At 47.9% G+C, this 25,311-nt stretch overlaps 1 protein-coding gene across 1 annotated transcript in view; it reads right to left on the bottom strand.

The window, feature by feature from the left end:
* MARCHF6 (membrane associated ring-CH-type finger 6) overlaps positions 1 to 25,311 on the bottom strand; it is a 1,058,737-nt gene that overhangs the window by 763,770 nt on the left and 269,656 nt on the right. Inside the window, exons 13-14 of the mRNA XM_069219690.1 lie at positions 16,117 to 16,185; positions 15,954 to 16,028 (exon numbers count right to left, since the gene is read on the bottom strand). Of these exons, the coding sequence (XP_069075791.1) occupies positions 15,954 to 16,028; positions 16,117 to 16,185 (144 nt within the window). The remainder of the gene's footprint in view (positions 1 to 15,953; positions 16,029 to 16,116; positions 16,186 to 25,311) is intronic.

The raw sequence follows: 25,311 nt of genomic DNA on the forward strand, positions 1-25,311 counted from the left end.
GGATTTTTAGGATGTCAGGAGAATCTCTGACCCTATTTAAGTTGCTGCCACCATCGATGGGACCTAGGCCCATCTCTTTTCTTTCCCTTTCTATGGCTAGGAGCTGCTTTTCCAAAGCCAATCTTTTGACCATCCTGGCTAACAGGGGGTCATCTTCACTGGAGTTATCCTCAGTGATTTCAGAGGTGTTGGTCTCTCCTGTGAGGGAACCAGCATCTCTGACTATTATTTTTGGAGTCAGGGTTTGAGGGACCCTGTTCTCCCTAGATAGGACTGGTAGGGGGGAATTGTCCTCCAAGTCACTATCCTCTTCCTCTGAGTTGCCACCCTCAGAGGGGTTGGCCTTTTCAAACTCTGCCAAAAGCTCCTGGAGCTGTATTTTGGTAGGTTTGGGGCCCATTGTTATTTTCTTTATTTTACAGAGTGACCTTAGCTCCCTCATCTTAAGATGGAGGTAAGGTGTGGTGTCGAGTTCCACCACAGTCACATCTGTGCTAGACATTTTGCTTCTAAAAGTTGGAATACTTTTTAAGAATCTACAACTGGTTCTAGAATCTAATTCAAACTTTTACAAACTTTTAAACTCTAAAAGAAATGCTAAACAGGATCTAACACAAGGCCCTAGCAGGTCTTTTAAGAATTTAGAAAACTTTTCAAATTGCAAAAATCTATTTCTAATGACAATTTTGGAATTTGTCGTGTGATCAGGTATTGGCTGAGTAGTCCAGCAAATGCAAAGTCTTGTACCCCACCGCTGATCCACCAATGTAGGAAGTTGGCTCTGTATGTGCTATTTCAAAGTAAGGAATAGCATGCACAGAGTCCAAGGGTTCCCCTTAGAGGTAAAATAGTGGTAAAAAGAGATAATACTAATGCTCTATTTTGTGGTAGTGTGGTCGAGCAGTAGGCTTATCCAAGGAGTAGTGTTAAGCATTTGTTGTACATACACATAGACAATAAATGAGGTACACACACTCAGAGACAAATCCAGCCAATAGGTTTTATATAGAAAAATATCTTTTCTTAGTTTATTTTAAGAACCACAGGTTCAAATTCTACATGTAATAGCTCATTCGAAAGGTATTGCAGGTAAGTACTTTAGGAACTTCAAATCATCAAAATTGCATGTATACTTTTCAAGTTATTCACAAATAGCTGTTTTAAAAGTGGACACTTAGTGCAATTTTCACAGTTCCTAGGGGAGGTAAGTATTTGTTAGTTTTACCAGGTAAGTAAGACACTTACAGGGTTCAGTTCTTGGTCCAAGGTAGCCCACCGTTGGGGGTTCAGAGCAACCCCAAAGTCACCACACCAGCAGCTCAGGGCCGGTCAGGTGCAGAGTTCAAAGTGGTGCCCAAAACACATAGGCTAGAATGGAGAGAAGGGGGTGCCCCGGTTCCGGTCTGCTTGCAGGTAAGTACCCGCGTCTTCGGAGGGCAGACCAGGGGGGTTTTGTAGGGCACCGGGGGGGACACAAGTCCACACAGAAATTTCACCCTCAGCAGCGCGGGGGCGGCCGGGTGCAGTGTAGAAACAAGCGTCGGGTTCGCAATGTTAGTCTATGAGAGATCTCGGGATCTCTTCAGCGCTGCAGGCAGGCAAGGGGGGGATTCCTCGGGGAAACCTCCACTTGGGCGAGGGAGAGGGACTCCTGGGGGTCGCTTCTCCAGTGAAAGTCCGGTCCTTCAGGTCCTGGGGGCTGCGGGTGCAGGGTCTCTCCCAGGCGTCGGGACTTTAGGTTCAAAGAGTCGCGGTCAGGGGAAGCCTTGGGATTCCCTCTGCAGGCGGCGCTGTGGGGGCTCAGGGGGGACAGGTTTTGGTACTCACAGTATCAGAGTAGTCCTGGGGTCCCTCCTGAGGCGTCGGATCTCCACCAGCCGAGTCGGGGTCGCCGGGTGCAGTGTTGCAAGTCTCACGCTTCTTGCGGGGAGCTTGCAGGGTTCTTTAAAGCTGCTGGAAACAAAGTTGCAGCTTTTCTTGGAGCAGGTCCGCTGTCCTCGGGAGTTTCTTGTCTTTTCGAAGCAGGGGCAGTCCTCAGAGGATGTCGAGGTCGCTGGTCCCTTTGGAAGGCGTCGCTGGAGCAGGATCTTTGGAAGGCAGGAGACAGGCCGGTGAGTTTCTGGAGCCAAGGCAGTTGTCGTCTTCTGGTCTTCCGCTGCAGGGGTTTTCAGCTGGGCAGTCCTTCTTCTTGTAGTTGCAGGAATCTACTTTTCTAGGGTTCAGGGTAGCCCTTAAATACTAAATTAAAGGGCGTGTTTAGGTCTGGGGGGTTAGTAGCCAATGGCTACTAGCCCTGAGGGTGGGTACACCCTCTTTGTGCCTCCTCCCAAGGGGAGGGGGTCACAATCCTAACCCTATTGGGGGAATCCTCCATCTGCAAGATGGAGGATTTCTAAAAGTCAGAGTCACCTCAGCTCAGGACACCTTAGGGGCTGTCCTGACTGGCCAGTGACTCCTCCTTGCTGCTTTCTTTGTTCCCTCCAGCCTTGCCGCCAAAAGTGGGGGCCGTGGCCGGAGGGGGCGGGCAACTCCACTAAGCTGGAGTGCCCTGCTGGGCTGTGACAAAGGGATGAGCCTTTGAGGCTCACCGCCAGGTGTCACAGCTCCTGCCTGGGGGAGGTGTTAGCATCTCCACCCAGTGCAGGCTTTGTTACTGGCCTCAGAGTGACAAAGGCACTCTCCCCATGGGGCCAGCAACATGTCTCTGGTGTGGCAGGCTGCTGGAACTAGTCAGCCTACACAGACAGTCGGTTAAGTTTCAGGGGGCACCTCTAAGGTGCCCTCTGTGGTGTATTTTACAATAAAATGTACACTGGCATCAGTGTGCATTTATTGTGCTGAGAAGTTTGATACCAAACTTCCCAGTTTTCAGTGTAGCCATTATGGTGCTGTGAAGTTCGTGTAAAACAGACTCCCAGACCATATACTCTTATGGCTACCCTGCACTTACAATGTCTAAGGTTTTGCTTAGACACTGTAGGGGCACAGTGCTCATGCACTGGTACCCTCACCTATGGTATAGTGCACCCTGCCTTAGGGCTGTAAGGCCTGCTAGAGGGGTGTCTTACCTATACTGCATAGGCAGTGAGAGGCTGGCATGGCACCCTGAGGGGAGTGCCATGTCGACTTACTCATTTTGTTCTCACCAGCACACACAGGCTTGTAAGCAGTGTGTCTGTGCTGAGTGAGGGGTCTCTAGGGTGGCATAAAGCCCTTAGAGACCTTCCCTGGCATCAGGGCCCTTGGTACCAGAGGTACCAGTTACAAGGGACTTATCTGGATGCCAGGGTGTGCCAATTGTGGAAACAATGGTACATTTTAGGTGAAAGAACACTGGTGCTGGGGCCTGGTTAGCAGGGTCCCAGCACACTTCTCAGTCAAGTCAGCATCAGTATCAGGCAAAAAAGTGGGGGGTAACTGCAACAGGGAGCCATTTCTTTACAGGAACCCTTGGACTCTGTGCATGCTATTCCTTACTTTGAAATAGCACATACAGAGCCAACTTCCTACATGCATGGTTTTCCATTATTTTCTATGCCTATTGCTTATAACTAGTGTAAATATTAAAGGCCAGATGTATCAAAGTCCCGGTTTGCATTTGTTAAATAGCGAATTTGAAGAAATCGCTATTTGAAAAATGCAAAATGGGATGTAAGAAAATAACAAATCCCTAATAGCGATAACTTAACATTCGCAATCACTATTAGGGAATGGGACTCCATTATCCTTATGAGCCTGAAGGACCATAGGTGCGAATAGTTTTACATTGCCCAATTTGTGAATTCCTGTTAGGAATTTGCAGTTTAGGTAATACAAATCCAAGGGTGCTGGGGTCCTAAGGCGCCATTTGGTGCACGTCCCCAAAGAAATTGTGCACATGTAAAGCGCACATATCCCCTAGGGACATGTGTGCGCTACATGCCAGTTTTAAAAATGTATTTTTAAAATTGCACTTGGTTACCCCCAAATTTGAATTTGTGGTAATTGCATTTCCTAAATGCCCAGTTCGCATTCTGGAAATACATGATACATGTGCATAGGAAATCACAAATATGAATTCCCTATTCGTGATTTCCTACTTAGGGAATCACAATTTGCGATTCCCTATTCAAAGTCGCAATTTTAGGGAACCGCTAAAAAGTGTGATTCCCTAAAATTGCACTGCCTTTCATACATTGTGAAAAGCGATTATGCATTCGCAAACAGTGGAATTTACCACTTCACACCATGTACGAATGCAAAATCCTTTGATACATCTGGCCCTTTGGTGTATTAACTTACTTCCTATTAGAGGGTTGCCTCTTTAGTACTTTTTAATATTGTGTCACTAAAAAGTACCTTTATTTTTGTAAAACTGAGTGCTGTGTGACTACAGTGGTATTGCATGTCTCCTCGATAAGCCTTGACTGATCATCCACAGCTACCTCTAGAGAGCCTTGTTTTATAGACACTACCTACACTACACGAATAGCGGATACCAGGACCTGGTACAGGGTGTAAATACCTCAGGTACCCACCACACACCAGTCTAGCTTCCTACATTAGTGGTGCAGTGGTGGGATAAGCACTTGCAATTGCTTTACCAATCTGACACTTGGTACTTTCCACAGGAAAGAGCACTTACTGACTGAGGGGTACACACTGTACACAGAGTCAGGGAACTACTTTCTAGGTTTGGGTAATCTAGGGGTGTAGACATAGCCCTTGCTCCAAACTTCTTTGAAAAGACTAGAGTTTAGGGAGGTTAGGCACACCCTACAGCACTGTAACAAACAGAAACATGTCTTCAGCGGAGCGCACATCTCAGGCCATGGATTCTCCTTATAAGAACCTGACCTTCCAAGAACTAAGGGAGATGTGTACTGAGAGAAAGCTGAAGACAGGGAGGAACCCCAACAACAGTATGTTTCTGGGCCTGCTCCTCCAGGATGACCAGGCTGGTAGACAGGAGGAGGAGGAAGAAGATGCAGACTCTAGTCTCCCAGTGTTGAAACAACAGGACCTGGACACTGAGGAGGACCAGCAGTGTCCCGCAGAGGATCACAGAGCCCCTAGCAAACCCCCGAGCCTAGCTCCCAGCACCTCCGGTAGTGGAAAGGGGAGCCATAACAGTAGGGCTCCCTTTGTGCCCAGAGGGTTAGTTGAGAGGGTTACCAAGGATAGGGACAGATCCCCCTCTGCCCACTCTCATGTCAGCTCAGTATCTGAAGGGACACACTGCACAACTCCAGGGCAAGATTCTCTAGACAGGGCACTCAGGAAACTGAGACTGGAGGAATTCAGGCTGAGGCTGCTGCAGCAGCAGCAGCTAGCCCTAGTTAGGGAGGCCTTGGCAGTGGAGAGAGGCAGGGTTTGGGGGTAGTACCCCATGGTGGCAGCAGCTTTGGTTTCAGGGAGCCTAGGGTCAGGGAGGACTCTTTTTACTCCAGAAACCTTAACAGGTTGTTTCCCCCTACAAGGTGGGGGATGATATTTACAACTGCACTTGAGAGGGCCTGTAAAGTACAGAGGGTTCCTCAAAGGCAGTGGGCTGCTATCCTTTGGCTCTCCTCCTCTGAGAAAGGGAGAGATAGACTTCTGTCCAAGAGGAAGATGTTGACAACTATGCTGTTCTAAAATCTGCATTTTCAGATGGATTTGGTCTCTCCACTGAGCAATATAGAATCAAGTTCAGAGAGACCAGGAAAGAGTCCTCCAGGATAGGGTTGATTTTGTGGACTGCTCTGTTAAAGTTTTGGGAGGCTGATTACATGGCACCAAAGTCAATGATTATGAGGGCTTGTATAATCTGACTGAGAGAGCATATTTTGAACAACTGTGTCTGACTTGGTCCACCAATACTTGGTTGACTCAGATCTGACCTCTCCCCAAGAATTGGGAAATAAGGCAGACAAAGGGTCAAAACTAGGGTGAGCAGAAAAGCTTATACAGGGGGTGACAAGAAAAAGGGAGCAGGTAAGTCTCAGGACAAGGGTGGGGACAAAGATAAAAACAAGGAGTCTTCATCAGGCCCACAAAACTCTTCTGGGGGTGGGTCTAAAACATCTTCCTCCCATGTTAAAAAGCCTTGGTGCTACATGTGTACAAACAAAGGCCATAGGCCAGGGGACAGCTCCTGTCCTAGGAAAGGTACTGAGCCTTACACCACTACTACCCCACTTCCACCCCTAGTGCCCCTAGAAGTAGTAGTAGTAGTAGTAGTAGTAGTAGTAGTAGTAGTAGTGGGACTACTGGCAGTAGTCAGCCCAAAAGTGTAGTTGGGTTCACCTTTGGGTCTGTAGTCTGACGAAATCCCTGAGACAACTTTTCTCTCTCAGGGTGGCGATGACCTTGGCACCCTAGCTGCTTGTCTCCTTAATCTGGACAAGTACAAGCAGCAGATCATGGAAAATGGTGTTGAGGCTCAGGCCTACAGGGACACAGGTGCCAGTTTCACCACAGTAAATGAAAAGTTAGTGTCACCTGAACAACACCTACTTGGTCACAAGTACCAAGTCACTGATGTGAATAACTCTACTCAGTGCCACCCCATAGCTATGGTAGGCTTTAGCTGGGAGGGGTTCCTGTCCCTAAACAGGTGGCAGTCTCCTCTAAACTACCTGTTGAGTGCCTCCTAGGTAATGACCTGGAGACCTCAGATTGGGCTGAAGTAGTGTTCCTTGCCCATGCATCCATGCTAGACATCCCCAGACATTTGCTTACTTTAAACTCAAAACAGGCTAAGGAGCAAAGTAGGGAAGGGGCCCTGCATGAAAACGCTACTGTTGGCATGGTCACTCACCCACTTTTTGCCTAGTTGATGCCAACTTTAATTGGAAGTGTGCTGGGACCCTACTAACCAGGCCCCAGCATGTGTTCTTTCCCTAAAACTGTACCTTTGTTTACACAATTGGCACAACCCTGGCACACAGTTAATTCCTTGTAAAAGGTACCCATGGTACCAAGGGCCCTGTAACCAGGGAAGGTCTCTAAGGGCTGCAGCATGTATTTCGCCACCCTAGGGGACCCCTCACTGAGCACATGCACACTGCCTTGCGGCTTGTGTGTGTGCTGGTGGGGAGAAAAAGACAGTCAACATGGCACCCCTCTCAGGGTGCCATGTCCATAAATCCTCTGCCTGTGGCATAGGTAAGTCACCCCTCGAGCAGGCCTTACAGCTCTAAGTTAGGGTGCACTACACCACAGGTGAGGGCATAGCTGCATGAGCAATATGCCCCTAAAGTGTCTAAGTCCATTCTTAGACATTGTAAGTGCTGTGTAGCCATATTGAGTATATGATCTGGGAGTTTGTCATTACGAACTCCACAGCACCATAATGGCTTCACTGAATACTGAGAAGTTTGGTATCATACTTCTCAGCACAATAAACCCACACTGATGCCCATGTGTAATTTACTGAAAAATGCACACAGAGGGCATCTTAGAGATGCCCCGTGAATGTTAGCCCAACTGCTAGTGTAGGACTGACCGGTCTGTGCAAGCCTGCTACCTTCAGACAAGTTTCTGACCACATGGGGCGAGTGCCTTTGTACAATCTGTGGTCAGAAACAAAGCCTATGCTGGATGGAGGTGCTTTTCACCTCTTCCTGCAGGAACTGTAACACCTGGCAGTGAGCCTCAAAGCTCGGGTTACAGTGCCCCAGGGCACTGCAGCTAGTGGAGATGCCCGTCCCCCGGACAAATACCCACTTTGCGAGGTGCATGGCCCCACAGAACTCTTACTTGGGCAGGGGCTGCTCCAGCTCCTGGAAACTTGGGGAGATGCGGAGTCGGCCCAGAAACAAGCTCCGGAGAGAGAGGCCTAGAACAGCAATGCTCCCTTGCCTCACTGGTCAGCAGATTGGATGATGTCGAAGAACATTTCGCTTTATTCGTCTTCATTTTTGTGCTTAGACTTACTCAACCATCCTGAAGACTTGGAGTGGGATGACAACGACGGAGGACTTGGCAACCGCTCCCAGGACCTTCCTCTCAACCGGGACCTCGAGTTATGCAGAGTCGAGCATCAGGCCACCACTAGCTTCAAGGACTGCTCCCTCTAAGCCTTCGGATACATATCCCGAACACTCTGAGCACAACTTCAGGTTGTGATCGTGCTCCTAACACGAAAGGAACACAAGGTGCAGATCCATCATGGACATTGCCAGATGACAGGATCCCCAGGGCTTGAACATGGTCTTCCTGGATGACATCCCTCTTTGCACCAGGAGTTAGAAAATCTCCAAAACCTTTGGCAAAAACCCCAAAAAGGCCAGTCAAAAAATGATTGAGGGGTAGCTCCATCCAAATCAGCGATGGCTGGCGCAGAAAGAAAATAACTGACGTCAGCGTGCCGGGATGGCGCCTATATGGGACCAGAGTCGTCATATCCAGCGTGTACGATAACAGACGCAGAGCCAATGGACGCCACCTCACAGTACATGGGGGTACTGCTCGAGAAAAATCTCTGGATCCAGACTGATGCCTGGAGGAAAATCTAAGTAAGGAATCTGCAACTACATATCTCTATCAGATATATGTGTACTCCTGATCTCTGAAGATGGGCAGCAACCATCACATTTGCACATACGCAAGAGGTCAAGGTAGTGCCAAAAGGGAGCAAGATAAATTGAAAATGTGCTTGGCCTTCCCTTGAATCACAAGTAACGGATGCGGGACTGCAGGACGAGTATAGGGAAGGACGAGTATAGGGAAATACAAGAACACTGACCAGTCCACTGCATCCAGAGATAACACAATCTGTGCCAGAGGGAGCAGTTTGAACCTGTCTAATGAAAGAAAATCTTCTCTTTCTAAAACCACCAGGTATTTTTGATTCCCTATCCGGCGGGCATGAGGACGGCTGGGCGATGTAGTGAGAAGGGAATCAGTAAGGACATCATTATATTCCAATGATTGCTCAGTTGAAGCCAGCCCTGGCTGAAGGATTTTGGTTAGCATTTTTCTTAGTCACAACAGTGGGCAACTGCAATTCCAGTGTTTCATCTACCCTCCAAATCACCACTACATATAAAGCACTTTCCTTCATAGGAGGGTAGATATTGAATGCATCTTCAGTATGAGGGGGATGTAGGAAGCTGGCTCTATTTGGTCCACTAAAAAGATGTACACCATGCAGAGAGTGCAGTGGATTGCCAGTTGTTTTGCAGAGTCAAAAGTAGATAGGACTAAAGCTCTATTTTGTGGTAGTGTGGGCGAGCAGTATTGCTGTACTCCTAGAGATATAAGCATAAATACTTATTAGTTGCAAAAAATCGACAAAGTGCAATTTCTGAGTTATTCAATGTTAACATTCAGCCAACAAGCACTTTACGACGACTCACTGGACCAATCTTGAAGACTTAAGGTGAGTACTGGGCAAAGGTCAGGACCACACCAACAGGTCACTATGGGCAGCACTGGGGCGGCCGGGTACAGAGGTGCACTACGCGTCCGGTGCCCAATGTATTTCAATGGGGATTGGTGTCTTATGAAAGGCTCTGGCTCAGAGGGAGGAGGGGGGGGAGGGGGAAGGCAGGGGGGGGGCAGGCAATCGTGGACCACCAACAGATAAATTGCAACCATGGGGAGCTCAGGTATGTAGGGCACTTTTGGTCCTTTTCACCAGGGCCCAGCGGCGAGGGATGCAGGGGTGTCTTTTGGCATTGGGTTTCCTTGTCCAGGAGCACTCGCGGTTGGGGGGTCCTATGTATGAGGCTGCAGGCACTTTCTGGGAGTCCAGGAGGGGTGAGAACAAAGTGGACTCAAGCTCAGGGGAGCTGGGGGATGTCACTAACACCTGGGTTCTACTTCAACTTGGGCCTGTGGCGATGGGTGCAGTGGCTGCTTTAGGTGTCTGGTTTCTCTCACTTCAGAGGCTGTGGGAGAGGGGGCCTGCGCGCAGAGGCTGCCAGCGATTTCAGGAAATCCAGAAGGGGTGAAAGTCCGACTCTGGACAGCAGGGGCATCTTGCTGGCACCAGCAGTCCATTCCCACTTAAATCAGTAACTGCAGGTGCTGTAGTGTGTCTTCAGGCGTCGAGACTTTGCACTTCCGGAGGCTACAGAGTCATTTTTTGTAGATTTGGCTGGGGAGCAGGTCCATTGTTCACAGGAGACTAGAGTCTTTTTTGAAAGAAGGCAGTCCTCCCAGGTTTCTGGAGGTTCAGCTGCAGGATGAGGAGCGCCTTTTGGTGCAGAGTCCGTCAGGAGTGCAGACAGGCTGTCATGTTTGGTAACAGGTCAGCCGCTTCTTCTCTTCTGCAGGTGAGTCTCTTCTTTGTCCTTTCCTTCTTAGGTCCTGAGGATCTGAGTTCTGTGGGTTCTGGGGTGTTTCCCAAATACTCTATTTAGAGGCATTACAAGAAGTGCGAGGCAGCTGCCAGTGGGTTGCCCACTTTAGGGTGACTGCACCCTTTCTATGACCACTTCTGCTGAGAAGTGGGTTTTACCCTGACCCTAGTGGTCGAATTCCTTCCAAACCAAGATGGAGAAATTTAGAAAGTGGTGTCCACTTCAGCTTGTCCTGCTTAGCGTTGGGACTGGCATGAAGTGGGCACACCTCCTAATCTGCCTAATTTTCCCACCTGTCTTGCCTCCAAAAGTGGGGTCAGGACAGCAGGGTGGTCATCTTAGCCATTTGGAGAGACTTGGGTCGCATTACAAAGGTGGCCAGGCCTTTGAAGCTTCCCATCCTGGTATGTCCATCCTGTGGGAGGTTTCAACACCCCTGCCCATTGGAGGCTTTTGCCTCTGGGCCCCGAGAGCACTGGCTCTCACCTTGTGGGCTCAGAAACATGGCTAAGGTGGCAGAACGGGTAAGGATCAGACAGTTAACACACTAGTTGCTAGTAGGTTTTCAGGGTGCACCTCTAAGGTGCCCCTCTGGATGCATGTAATGGTAAATCCAACACTGGCATCAGTGTGGGGATACCAAACATCCCTATCTTCAGTGAAGCCATCATAAAGCTGGGGAACTCATAGTGACCGGTGTTCAGCAATGTTTAAAATGACCTTCTTGGTCATTCACTATGTCTGAGAATCGACAAAGACATAGCAAGGGCATATCTGCTCATGCAGATATGCCCTGACATATAATATAATGCACCCTGCCCCTAGGGCTGTAAACAACTTTCACACACACCCGAATATAGAGGCAGATGTCTGGGGATGGAATCCAGTGGTATAACCACTAGTAGTGCTTTTGTCATTTCATAGCTGAACAGAGGTCTGAAAGACTGAAGGTCTGAGACCGGAATCTTCAATCGGCACAGGTTGAATCAAAGTCAGTAGGGAAGGCTAGCCAGAGTCAGTATTGACCAGGTAGCTAGCACCAAGAGGGAAGACAGTGTCAGATGCAGATTCACTAGCAGAAAAACACCTGGAGAACCTTGGAGTTCCATGGGGTCCAAAGGCGCAACAGAGAGAGCCTATCACACCAAAAATGTGCAGAGCAGTCATTTTGAAGGCTATTTGTTGTAGGCCTGATGACAGCCCAAGAAAACTCAGGGGATTGCTGGGACCAATTGTGGGAGTGGCTCAATTTCCATACAAATTAGGAAAGTCCGAACTTTATCATGACGTCCTCATACCTTGCAGCTAGACATTTGAGTGGCGGGTGGGGCCAAGTCCTGCTTGGCCTTCTTACGCTTGTGCCTAGACTTTGACTTACCAGAAAACTACAAAAGGGAAGTAGGCCTTTCATAGTAGGGGCCTCGCGACCAGTTAAGTGAACTGGATTGTGAGCAGGACATTTGTTTCAACCTTAACCTTTTATGAACAGCAGCAGAGAGGTTAGCTTCCTGGTCCCAAATCGGCTTAGGGTGCCTGAGGGCACATTTGGGACATGAATAACAGTCACGGGCTGAGCACAAGCACCACAGGCATACCTTGTGAAGAGCCATGTTGACATCTGTAAGGAAATGCCTCCTTGGCATGGTTACCCCCTGACTTTTTGCCTTTGCTGATGCCAAGTTATGATTTGAAAGTGTGCTGAGGCCTGCAAACCAGGCCCCAGCACCAGTGTTCTTTCCCTAAAACTGTACCTTTGTTTTCACAATTGGCACACCCTGGCATCCAGGTAAATCCCTTGTAACTAGTACCCCTGGTACCAAGGGCCCTGATGCCAGGGAAGGTCTCTAAGGGCTGCAGCATGTCTCATGCCACCCTGGGGACCCCTCACTCAGCACAGACACACTGCTTGCCAGATTGTGTGTGCTGGTGGGGAGAAAATGACTAAGTCGACATGGCACTCCCCTCAGGGTGCCATGCCAACCTCACACTGCCTATGGCATTGATAAGTCACACCTCTAGCAGGCCTTACAGCCCTAAGGCAGGGTGCACTATACCATAGGTGAGAGCATAGGTGCATGTGCACTATGCTCCTACAGTGTCTAAGCAAAACCTTAGACATTGTAAGTGCAGGGTAGCCATAAGAGTATATAGTCTGGGAGTCTGTCATACACGAACTCCACAGCATCATAATGGCTACACTGAAAACTGGGAAGTTTGGTATCAAACTTCTCAGCACAATAAATGCACACTGATGCCAGTGTACATTTTATTGTGAAATACACCCCAGAGGGCATCTTTGAGATGCCCCCTGAAAACATACCCGACTACCAGTGTGGGCTGACTAGTTTTACCAGCCTGCCGCACACCAGACATGTTGATGGCCACATGGGGAGAGTGCCTTTGTCACTCTGTGGCTAGTAACAAAGCCTGTACTGGGTGGAGGTGCTTCTCACCTCCCCCTGCAGGAACTGTAACACCTGGCGGTGAGCCTCAAAGGCTCACCCCCTTTGTTACAGCACCCCAGGGCACTCCAGCTAGTGGAGATGCCCGCCACCTCCAGCCATGGCCCCACTTTTGGCAGCAAGGCCGGAGGAGATAATGAGAAAAACAAGGAGGAGTCACTGGCCAGTCAGGACAACCCCTAAGGTGTCCTGAGCTGAGGTGACTCTGACTTATTCCCCCAATAAGATTAGGGATGTGCCCCCCTCCCCTCAGGGAGGAGGCACAAAGAGGGTGTAGCCACCGGCTACTAACCCCCCAGACCTAAACACACCCCTAAATTGAGTATTTAGGGGCCTCCAGAACCTAGCAAGATAGATTCCTGCAACCTGAAGACGAATACTGCTGACCTGAAGCCCTGCAGAGAAGACGGAGACACCAACTGCTTTGGCCCCAGCCCTACCGGCCTGTATTCCCACTTCAAGAAAAACTGCAACAGCGACGCGTTCCACAGGGTCCAGCGACCTCTGAAGCCTCAGAGGACTACCCTGCATCTAAAAGGACCAAGAACTCCCGAGGTCAGCGGCTCTGCTCCAAAGAAGAAACAACTTTGCAACAAAGAAACAACTTTAAAAGGACTCCAAGTTTCCCGCCGGAAGCGTGTGACTTTGCACTCTGCACCCGACGCCCCCGGCTCGACCTGCGGAGAAACAACACTACAGGGAGGACTCCCCAGCGACTATGACACTGTGAGTAGCCAGAGTTGACCCACCTGAGCCCCCCCAGCGACGCCTGCAGAGGGAATCCAGAGGATCCACCTAACCACGACTGCCTGCTTCTAAGAACCCGATGCCTGGTAAAGACACTGCACCCGCAGCCCCCAGGACCTGAAGGATCCGACCTCCAGTGCAGAAGCGACCCCCAGGTGGTCCTTGCCCAGGTGGTGGCTACCCCGAGGAGCCCCCCTTGCCTGCCTGCTTCGCTGAAGAGACCCCTGGGTCTCCCATTAAAACCAATTGCAAACCCGACGCCTGCTTGCACTCTGCACCCGGCTGCCCCCATGCCGCTGAGGGTGTACTTTTTGTGCTGACTTGTGTCCCGCCCGGTGCCCTACAAAACCCCCCGGTCTGCCCTCCGAAGATGCGGGTACCTACCTGCTGGCAGACTGGAACCGGGGCACCCCCTTCTCCATTGAAGCCTATGCGTTTTGGGCACCACTTTGACCTCTGCAACTGACCGCCCGGATCTGTTGGTGTGGTAACTTTAGGGTTGCTCTGAACCCCCAACGGTGGGCTACCTTGGACCCAACTTTGAACCCTGTAGGTGGTTTACTTACCTGCAAAACTAACAAACACTTACCTCCCCCAGGAACTGTTGAAATTTGGACTGCCTAGTTTTAAAATAGCTTATTGCCATTTTTGTGAAAACTGTACATGCTATTTGGCTGGTTCAAAGTTCCTAAGTTACCTAAGTGAAATACCTTTCAATTGAAGTATTACTTGTAAATCTTGAACCTGTGGTTCTTAAAATAAATTAAGAAAATATATTTTTCTATACAAAAACCTATTGACCTGGAATTGTCTCTGAGTGTGTGTTCCTCATTTATTGCCTGTGTGTGTACAACAAATGCTTAACACTACCCTCTGATAAGCCTACTGCTCGACCACACTACCACAAACTAGAGCATTAGAATTATCGCTTTTTGACACTATCTTACCTCTAAGGGGAACCCTTGGACTCTGTGCATGCTATTTCTTACTTTGAAATAGTACATACAGAGCCAACTTCCTACAACATCTGCTTCCTGCAGTCTTGGCACTGTTTGAATCCTGCTGTTTTTGGTAAGAACAACTTTCTCTATTTCACTGCAAAATGTTTTTCGGAATTGTAGGAAGAATGAATAAGATGGGAGCAGAGCTCCAGATCAGCAGCTCCGTCAAAAGGCATAGAAAGAAGGGAACGGATATCACACACAATGGTGGTGCTTAAACGTGGCAACGTTCTGCCACTTTTGGGGCAGTATGGAGTCATTGCGGAGTCACACGGCACCACCAGCCAATGTACCATAGCCATGCTGGAGAATTTCTCTGGATCTAGTTTTGCATCTGAGGAGATCCTAAAGGTGAGGAATCTGGGGTCAGATGTATACATCAGAATTAGAGAAATACTATCTCGTTTATCAGGCTCAAAAAGCATTTTTCTGGAGCTCCCCAAGTATGAATTTTCCTAATTTTAACAGAGGGCGCAATGGCCCAACCCCTGCTGTTGGATTTACAGCTCTTCAGTGATCATCGGGCTCCACAGAGTGAGATTTAGCCTATGTAATTGATACTGGCGGAGTGGAAGAGGCTGATGGATGAACAGGAGGACCCCCTGTTCTCTCCTCTTTTTCATTATGAAAAATTTAGGGCCTCAGAATTAGCTACCTGAAACCTATTCAATGTGTAAAAACTACTGCTTGCCACACCTACTAGAAAGTAAAGAATGTGCAACTTAAGAGTTCTGTCATGCTGTGTAATTGGTTTATAAAGAAAGAAGTTCTGGTGTGTTTCTATGAATGCTAATTAATTCATAAATAATGTTATACAAATATTTACTTTTTTTTTTTCTATGTCCAGCTCCCAGACATTAATGACGTATCACCAAACCTGTCAGAAATTAGACTCTCTCCCCCCAAATGGGGTCCAAATGGACTTTTATACTGCTCTCACTTTCTTTAATAGCTACAGCAGGTGATTCAAGTAGGCAATGTCAGAAGAAATGCCTGGTTTTTGATATGGTAGACTCATTTATGACAGCAGAAGACCGCCTTCTCCTTCATTCAATGTTCTGATGACAATCTTGAAATGCTTACATTTGTCCAATTCATAGCATGTCTCAAGTGTTAGGTGGCCCTCTCTAGTCGAATAGAAAACTGAACTGAAGGACTTTTCTGGCACAAGGCATCCTTAAGTGATGAGTTATTTTTTATCTGTGCAGCATCTGATTAGCACCTCAAAGTAAACAAAAAAGTGGTTTCTATGTTTTATCATTCCTTCTTTAGCCGTAAATATATTTTCTAAAAAGTGACCTGGGATTCGACTATACCTGTAAGAATAACCTAGCATTTATAAATATTGGTGAAGATCCTGAGATGGCGAATTAATGAACCTTACGAGTAGAAATAAACGATGCTGTGGATCGATAAACAGATGTTTGATTACATGCCAAATAAAAGAATAGAGAAGGAAAAAGGTTTCTTACCAAGGAACATATGTCCAACCACCAGCCACAAATGAGAGGGAATACACCGATTTCCACCACAACCAATAAAGACACCTTGAGAAAATAATTTTGAAAAAAAGTCAGTTTTTAGACAAAATGTGCAACTGCAAAACACTCACTGAAAAAGCAGATAGTAAATTACCTTGACAACAATATAGCAGACCCCCAACAGACGACGTGAACGCTGAAATTTTACAAGTGCCGCCAAGCCCTATTAGAAAATTAAGGAAAGCAATGCCAGATAATGGGTGCAAACATATAGTTTCTACCATCCAAGAATAGACATTAATCTTCCGTTAGCACCTTTCTCAGTCATATTTAACAGTTATAACTGATCTGATCTTTGAAAAAGCTGAGTGGATATAACCCTTGTTTTCTAAACATCTCATGTGCTACGCACACTTCTCTGCTACGTAGTATTAGGTTAGAAATGCTTTTTCCTTTTTCTTCTCAAAGTCTTATTGTTTCGACTTAGACAGGACTCAAATGACTAATGACGACATCATGCATGAGCCCACAATCCACGACATAACAGATTCCATTGTAGGCTATATTTATGATTGCATGGCACAGTGAATCAGCCCAATGATACTTTCTTCTCTAATCACTCCAAATCTCGGGTAAACTGTTCAGCCGGTCGGTTTCTGGCTCTTTCACTGGTTCTGGCAGGAGGTATAAACTTCTCGTTAGAGCTCAGTGATACAATTTATTGATCCATTGTTGACAGCAGGAGATTGTGCTCCCCCTTGTTTCTTTAAGTAATAATAAATACATTGTTTTCATATTCACAGTGCAACCCAAGGCTGTAGAATAGTAGCATCTTTCTGGCGTACTTACTCCCCACTTTTTGTCTAGTGTCAGTGTGTTTAGACTGTAGTACATTGGGATCCTGCTAACCAGGACCCCAGTGTCATTGCTCTTGCACTTAAATTTAGTTGTATGGTAACTTTTACCCCTCACAATTGGCATCCTGGTGCACCCATGTAGATCCCTAGTATATGGTACTTAGGTACCCAGGGCATTGGTTAACCAGGGCCAACCCCATGGGCTGCAGCATGTATTGTGCCACCTATGAGGGCCCATGCAAACTGACTACAGGCCTGCCATTGCAGCCTATGTGGAATGGTGCATGCACCTTTCACTCCAGATATAAGAATTGCCCTATATCATGATCACTGAACTCTGACCCTGTAAAGACACCCCTAAGGTAGTTCCTTCAAACCAAGGGCAGGTTGCATAGTTCTAAGTGTGAAGGCATCCCTGCTTGAGCAGAGGTGCCCCTACAAACCCTAGACTAAATTTCTTGGATTTTATAAGTGTGGGGAAGTCATCTTAAGGTATGCAGTGGACACTGGTCAACAGAAGTTGTCCAACTACATAATGGTTTCACCTAACATAGGCGCGTTTGGTATCAAAGATGCTAGTTGCATGATACCATGTACTCTGGGGGGTTCTCTAAGGGATCCCCCAAAGTCTGCCCGTACAGCCCTGAAAAGCCTGCATGCCAGCCCATGCTGCTGCTGCCCCCCGACACTGTTCTGCCTCCCTGTGCTGAGCTTAACTCGGGCAGAGGAAGGCAGAACAAAGGATTTCCTGTAAGACAGAGGTGTGACCACCTCTTCTATTTCTAAAGATGTCTCTGAGCTGGCCTCAGAGCGCCACCACGCAGCTTTGAAGGGCCCATTTGGTGTCCTCCTTGCATAAACCGGTTTGCACCAGTGCAGGAACCCCCGGTTCCTCCACGGACACAAAACAACACAGAGGCCAGGTGAGTGACAACCCCCCTTGTCCAGTTCATCCCCTAGGGAGGTGCACAGAGCTCTGCTGGGTGGCCGCTTGATTCTACTATCTTGGACATAGCATGAACAGAGGCCCCTCTGAGTATCTGACTGGTTAGTCCAGCTGGGTGATGTCCCTGACTCCATTTCATAGGTGGGTGACTGCAGTACGTGTCCAACCCTCTTCCTAGGTTACATAAAGGATCCCCTGAGGGTGGGACCCTAGATTCATCTCCAAGACTTAAGGAACTGTCTCCAAGTCTCCTCTGCAAAACACTTCTACAAACTGGCAACGGAATCAATGCTGTTCTTCGCTGGAACCAATAACAAAACTGTAACCAGTAGGAGGGCTACTACTGCAACTTTGTTCCCAAGTTCTGCAAAGACTTCTGCCAGCCTATGGCCGTGCATCCTCCAGAATCACTGGGAGTCTGCCTGCACTTAGGAAAGCAACAAGGAATCTCCCTTGGAGTGAAGAAGTCACTTCCGTGCATCCGCAGGCACCTCAATGACAACACCCAGTCTGTGCATCCTGCTGTCCCACAGACTCTTCAAGGCTCAACAACACAGGTGGTGGTTCTGTGGCTTCCCAGAGGTCTAACCTATATTCCTTGCCCGCTGGGAAGTCTGTGGTCCCGCACTGAAGATTCTTGGCTGGAACCCCTCTGCACCATGTCTGCTCTTCGTTGCCAAGGCTTGTTGGCGCTTCAGTCCGAAGACCTCCTATCTCCAAGAAGCCCCGCCTCCAGCACTCTCCAACTCCAAGAACGATGTCCTCTCTGCAACTCCTGCAATGTGGGCATCAGTCTTTGCTGTGCTGCTGAGGCCTCCCTGTGCTGGCTGCCAGAGGGTCCTGCTGGGGGCTCCAATGGTTCCTGTCAACTCTCCTGCTTGCTGTGGGCTGGCCCTGACCTACCTGCCCAGCTTGGGTCACCTGGACCCTGCTGGTCCCCACAAATCCTGCAAACTCTATGCAACACTTCCCTGCATTTGCCAAAGCTTGCTGGTGGCCCTGCTGACCACTGACTCCTCTGCACATTTCGACGACCGACATGGTTCAGCTTGCGAACGACTCATGAGATCTTCCAACATCACCTGGACTCCAAAGCTGCACTTCTTAGTCCACCATCCTACTGGAAAGCATCACAGAGAAGGGTGGGTATTGCCCTCCTGCACTGTCTGGGTACCTCCCGGTGGTCTGGAGTCTGTCCCCTCTTTCCTTAGGTCCTCTTCTTCAGTAATCCACACCTGGGTTCCACCAACCTGGTCCACAGGTCATGGCAGCAGCTGGACGACTGAGGTCCCCATGGACTTCAACAAGAGGTTCTGACACAAAGTCACCACTATTTACGTTGGCCACCTGGTGTAGGTACTCCACGGTTCTGGGTATCCACAGGCCGGGGCACTATCCAACCTCCCTTGTCCCAACAGGTTTCCTTGTGGTCCTCTGAGAAGGGTTCTAAAACCCAAAAACTCCAACTGCAACTCCATGTTAGCTTATGGACACTGACCTGAGATTACTACTCTGCACACGGGCGCCTGGGGAATCCTACCTACTTACAGCTGGGGTTTTAGTACTTCCCCAGTCTTAAGGGTTCTTGGGCAGTAGTGTGAGTGATTTTCACATAAAAAAAATTTCGTACATGGTTTGGACCCCATAGGGGCCCATGTTATTTTATGTCTTTACTTACCTGTTGCTAAGTATATTTTTGCATGTCTATATCTCCGGTTAGGCGATATACCAAAGTTAGTTCTAGAGTGTGTGTTACAATAAATATAACATATTTTTTAACACTGGTGTGGTCCTTTTCTATGTGTACATCACGGTCTGACCTGTGTGGTGTTTGCATCCGCTTTACACACTCATGGATAAGCCTTAGCTGCTCTTCACAGCTACTCCTATGAGAGCTCTAGTTATCTAGAGCCGCCTATACTATCACTAAGGGTTGCCTGGACTCAGTACAGGGTTGCCTTACTTATAGGTGTACACCATATACTTTACCAGCCTCCTGAAAGACCACCTTATGTGAAAGTGATTTCTGGACTGCTGCCAGTGTCAAAGCAAATCCTTGACTTCTAATTGCAGCCTTTCCAAGGTGGATGTATGACGGAACCACACATGCATTTACCACATGGTCAATACAACAGATGGTCAGTCCCACAAATTCATTTACATCAACAGTTTTTACCACACATATGCCCTTTCCAAGAACATTTTACTGTAAAGGCATGGTTGGTAAAGGCATATGCGTCACCTTGCCACCCAAATACCCTACCCACCCTAAAAACCTAAAAATACCCTTACCACCTTAAAACCCATACCCACCCTAAACACCCCATGCCACCAAGAAACCCACACTAAAACCTAAAAATACCCTTACCACGCAAAAAAAATACCCACCGTAAACCCTAAAAATCCCTTACCACCCTATAACCTAAAAAAACCTTACCACCCAAGACCCATAGCCACTCTAAAACCTAAAAATGCCCTTACTGCCCAAAAACCCATATACACCCTAAACCCTAAAAATGCCCTTACCACCCAAAAAACCATACCCACCATAAAACCTAACCTTCTGTAACAAATGATCTGGTAGAGACATATTCTAGTTGCAGATTTGTTACCTTAGAATTTCCCCCAGGTGCCAGTCTGGATCCGGACATTTTTCTTTGTAGCAGTACCCTTGCACGCCGTTAGGTGGAGTCGGTTGACTCTGCATCTGTCATTGGTGTCAAGGTTGCCATATACAACGTCACGGGTCATATATAGGCACCACCCCGGCGCGCTGACGTCAGTTTCTTTTCACGACTTTCCACACCAGTAGCGCGGAGCCAAGCATGAAGAACAACGACCATGGTGCGCCAGAACTAGGGCCCTGAAAGGCAAGTCCCTGTCCCTATAAATCAGGGCTCTGAAAGGCAAGTCCCTGCAGACCTGACTGTCCAGGCACTAGTGTGTAGTAAATGAGTGCAAGGACTCCCACTGTGCGGCCTGGCAGATGTCCAGGACTGGAACTCTGCATGTCATCTCTGTGTTTGCAGCTGTTGCTCTAGTAGAATGAGCATGCTAGCCCCCTGGGGTTGCTTCTTAGCCAAAGCCTTGCACATTTTAATGCAGAGAACCACCAATCAAGAGAGAGTTCTCTTCTGCACTGCCCGACCTTTCTTCGCACCCACATAGCCCACAAAGAGTTTATCGTCTACCCAGAACTCTTTTGTATGATCAAGACAGAACATCAATACTCTTTTTAGGTCCAGATGGTGGAGTCTCCTCTTCCTTAGGATGTGGGGGCACGTAAAAAGTAGGCAAGGTGATTGATTGGCCAACATGAAATGGAGTGACCACTATGGGCAGAAAATAATCTCTAGTATAAAGCACCACCTTGCCAGGGTGGCTGGAGATGAAAGGTGGCTTAAGTAAGACTCACTCTGTGCACAGAGGTGATAGCTACAAGGAAAATCGTTTTCTAAGTAAGTAGGTGAAGTGGGCAGTTGTGAAGCATCTCAAAGGGACCACACATTAGATAGATAAGAATGAACTACAAATTCCATTGGGGCATTATGAACAGGGAAGGAGGAAAGAGATGGGTAAGGCCCTTAAGAAACTGACCAACAATGGGAGATTTAAACAGGGAGAGTTGGGTAAGGCAATTGGAAGAAAGGCCAGATTTCATACAAATAACCCTTTAGGGTGCCCAGAGCAAAACCATGCTGGGCCAAATAAATAACAAACAAAAGAACCTCAGAAAGAGGGGAAGAGAGTGCATCAACAGACTTGTTGGTACACCATGCCAAATGTGTTCCCATGACAGGTAAACTGTTTTGGTGGGGGGGCGCCTAGCTGGCAAGATACCGTTACAGACTTTGGGCAGAAGGTCAAAAGCTGTCAACTGCCGTCGCTTATTCTCCACACAAGACAGCAGAAACTGGAAAGGTTCGGGTGGAGAACTGTCCCCCGCTGCTAAGACAGAAGAGCCTCCTGACGGGGCAGTCTGACAGGAGGATTGATGGCCATGTTCAAGAGCTCTGGATACCATACTCATCTTGTCCAGTCCAGAGAATCAAGAATGGCTTGAGTCTGGTTGTTGTTGATCTTTTTCAGAACTCTGGGCAGAAGTGGTATTGGCGGAAAGGCATAAAGAAGGCCTGAGTTTCACTCAAGACTAAAAACGCCACCAAGCAAGTGCCATCTTGGAAACTCCAATGCGCAAAACAGCTGACATTGCATGTTCTCTGCAGGGGCGAACAGATCTAACCAAGGCTCTCCCCACTGCTGAAAGAGACCTTGCGCCACGTCTGGATGGAGACGCCATTCGTGATCGACCACACATTGATGGCTGAGTTTGTCCGCTCGGACGTTCAGAAGTCCAACAGATGGAGAACCACCAGGGATATGCCCTGATGTTCCAGCCATGTACAGAGGCAGAGAGCCTCCTGACAAAAGGTCCACGACCCCACCCCGCCCTGTTTGTTCCAGAACCATATGGCAGTGGTGTTGTTCATGAACACCTGCACCACTTTCCCTATCAGAGTGGGAAGGAATGCTTTCAATGCTAGTCTGATTGCCCTGAGCTCCGAAAGGTTGATATTGTGCTTGGAATCCGGTGGGGACCAGACGCCTCTGATCTCTGCCTCATCCCAGAAGTGAATCATCTGTCACTACAGCTGCATCTGGTTAGGGAAGGGAGAGGGATCTGCCTCTGAGCCAATTGTGGTTCAAAAGTCACCACTGCAGATCTTGCGCAGTCCCCTCCGAGATCTGGACCGTGTCGCAGAGATTCCCTCTGATGCTGCACCCACTGGAACTTCAAGTCCCACAGCAGAGCCTGCATATGCCATCAGGCATGCGCCACCAGAAGGATGCAGGAGGCCATGAGGCCCAGCAGCCTCAGTCATTCCCAACGAAATACAGAACAGAGACTGAAACATCGGTAACATAGCCTGAATATCCTGAACTTGCTGCTCATGAGTATAGGCCTCAAACTGCACTGTCCAGAACAGCTCAGAGGAAAGGGAGAGTCTGAAAGGGGATCAGGTGTGACCTTGGCGTAACTGCCACATTTACAGTGAATCCCAGCAAATGCAATGATAGCCGGGGACGAGCCCACCTTCAACAGCCAGTCGTCGAGGTAGAGGAAGACTGAAGCCCCTAACCTGCGCAGATGAGCTGTGACCACCGCCATTACTTTGGTGAACACCCAAGGGGCGCTGGTAAGGCCAAAGGCGAGCACAGTGAACTGAAAATGCTTGTGACCTAGTATGGGCAGGCAGAACGGGAATATGGAAATAAGCATCCTGCAAGTCCAATGCTACCATCCAGTCTCCTGGGTCCAGGGCTGATAAAACTTTAGCCAGAGTGAGCATTTTTAACTTCTCCTTCCTGAGGAAGAGACTGAGGGTCCGGAGGCAGAGGATAGGGCAGAGGCCCTAGTGCTTTTTGGGCACCAAAAAGTAGTGGGAATAACAACCTAGACCTACTTCTGACACATGGCCAACAGAGCCTCAACCTTCTAGCAGAGAAGTGCCAGGTGATCCTCCATCATTCGATCGAAGGATGGTGGCATGGCGGGGGAGTAGACTCGGGGGGGGAGTAGCCCCTTCAGACTGTTTGCAAAACCCAACTGTCTGACATGATGGTGATCCTGCAGGGCATGTGATGCCGAATCTTACTGCTGACTAGTCCTTAGTGGGGAAATGCCAGACTACGAAGCAGTAAGGCCAAGGGGCCATAGCTCAGGACTCCTTAAAGCGCTCGAGTGCAGAGTCTGCTTTGTACCCGAAGAGACGGGTACCATCAAAGGGCATGTCCATCAGAGTAGATTGGACATCCCCTTAGGGCCACCGTCTAATCAACCGATCTGCTCAGAGAGTCGGTCGTATCCAGCTCACATCCGATTGTGAACTTGGCTGCATCTCTCCCATCATGTCAGAAGATTACCCATTAAATCAAACTACCACAGGAACAGATGCCTTTTACCCAACACCCTCCAACAGATAAATGCTCAGCCTTTAACTGATTATCTGAACTCTGCATCCACTAGGGGGGAAGGGGAATGGGAATAGAAAAAGAGAAAACGCCTCCAGATCCAGTTCCAGCCTATGTTTCCCACTTGAACATAGGATATTTAATGTGTGTATGTGATAGCCTGCACCTTTCTTATTGGGATTTCTTTAAAGGAAGGACCTGCAGTTGGGTGATAAGAGCATAGATAACTACATTCCTACTGTGCATTCAACTGTTCAGCGCTTCACATTCACCCAATTCTATTGTTCTCCTAACCTGGATCTTTTGGGAGACTAGCCTCTCTCTAAGAGAGCAATGTTAACTGAATATCTTCTTTTCTCCAGGAGTCAGAGGTTTGCAAGGTTCTCTGTAGTATGTTTCTTGTAAGAGACCTTTGCCTTGGTCAAGTGTTCTCTAGCAGATTGGTAGGTCTTTTGAATTTTCTTACTGACTTCATTTGCAGCTGGGACCGAGCCTCCCGACCTTCCTTAAATAATGTTTCGGTGCCTACCAGAATTCAAATAGAAAGGAGAATAACCAGTGGAGGCATGAATAGCATTGTATGCGATTTCTGCTGTCCAAATGAAACCTGGCCACATTTTTTATCTGGGTCCAGAAGATATAAGCATAGGTACTGCTCTATCTCCTGGTTAACTCTTTATTTTTTGTCCATCCATTTCCGGATGATAACTGGTAGAATAACTTGAGTCTATTCCAAGTTGTTTCATAAAGGCTCTCCAGAAATGGGAGACACATTGGAGACCTCGATCTGAGATTACAACCACTATGTGCTGTGAAAATAACTGTGCTTACAGAGTCTCTAGGAACCTTCTTCAGAGGTATGAAATGACTCATTATAGAGAAGGTGTCTACAAAACTCGGATTGTGTCAAAACATTGACTTGAAGGTAAATCTACAATCAAATCCATAGTAATGGTGTGCCAGGGATATGGTGCAAAGGGAATAGGTTGAAGCTCAGCTTCAGGAGCTAATCGTGTTGCCTTTCCCCGAATGCATTTATCACAGGTTTGAATGCATTGTCTTATGTGAAGGATCGTGGCAGGCCTCCAGAAATACCTCTTAATTCATTCTGTAGTCTTCAAAATTCCTTTATGGCCAGCTAAAGGATAGTCATAACATGCTTGTGGCGCTAGTTCTTGCAACTCACCAATTGGCAAATATAAAGCATTTTCAACAAAAGGAGGATTTTCTAAATCCCTTCTTCCTTCTTTTTTGTTGGCCCAATCTGAAATTCTTGGTCAGACGTAGATTCTTGAACCTTCCTTTTTATTTCGGAAAATTGTAAGGTACAAACAAATTTGTCTGCTGGAATAATTGGAATCTTTTCAGCTTCTCTGGCTCCAGGTATATTATTCATTCTTGATAACACATCTGCCTTGCCATTGGCAGAACCAGGTCGATAGGATAATGGTAAAATTAAAATCTGCAAAGTACAAGGACCATCTCAATTGCGTTGGAGTTAATGTCTTAGCAGACTTTAAAAACTGAAGTTTTTAATGATCGGTGAACACAGTGACTACATGGTGAGTCCCTA

Source organism: Pleurodeles waltl, chromosome 2_2 (genome assembly GCF_031143425.1).
Source record: "Pleurodeles waltl isolate 20211129_DDA chromosome 2_2, aPleWal1.hap1.20221129, whole genome shotgun sequence".
In the NCBI taxonomy this organism is placed as follows: Eukaryota; Metazoa; Chordata; class Amphibia; order Caudata; family Salamandridae; genus Pleurodeles; species Pleurodeles waltl.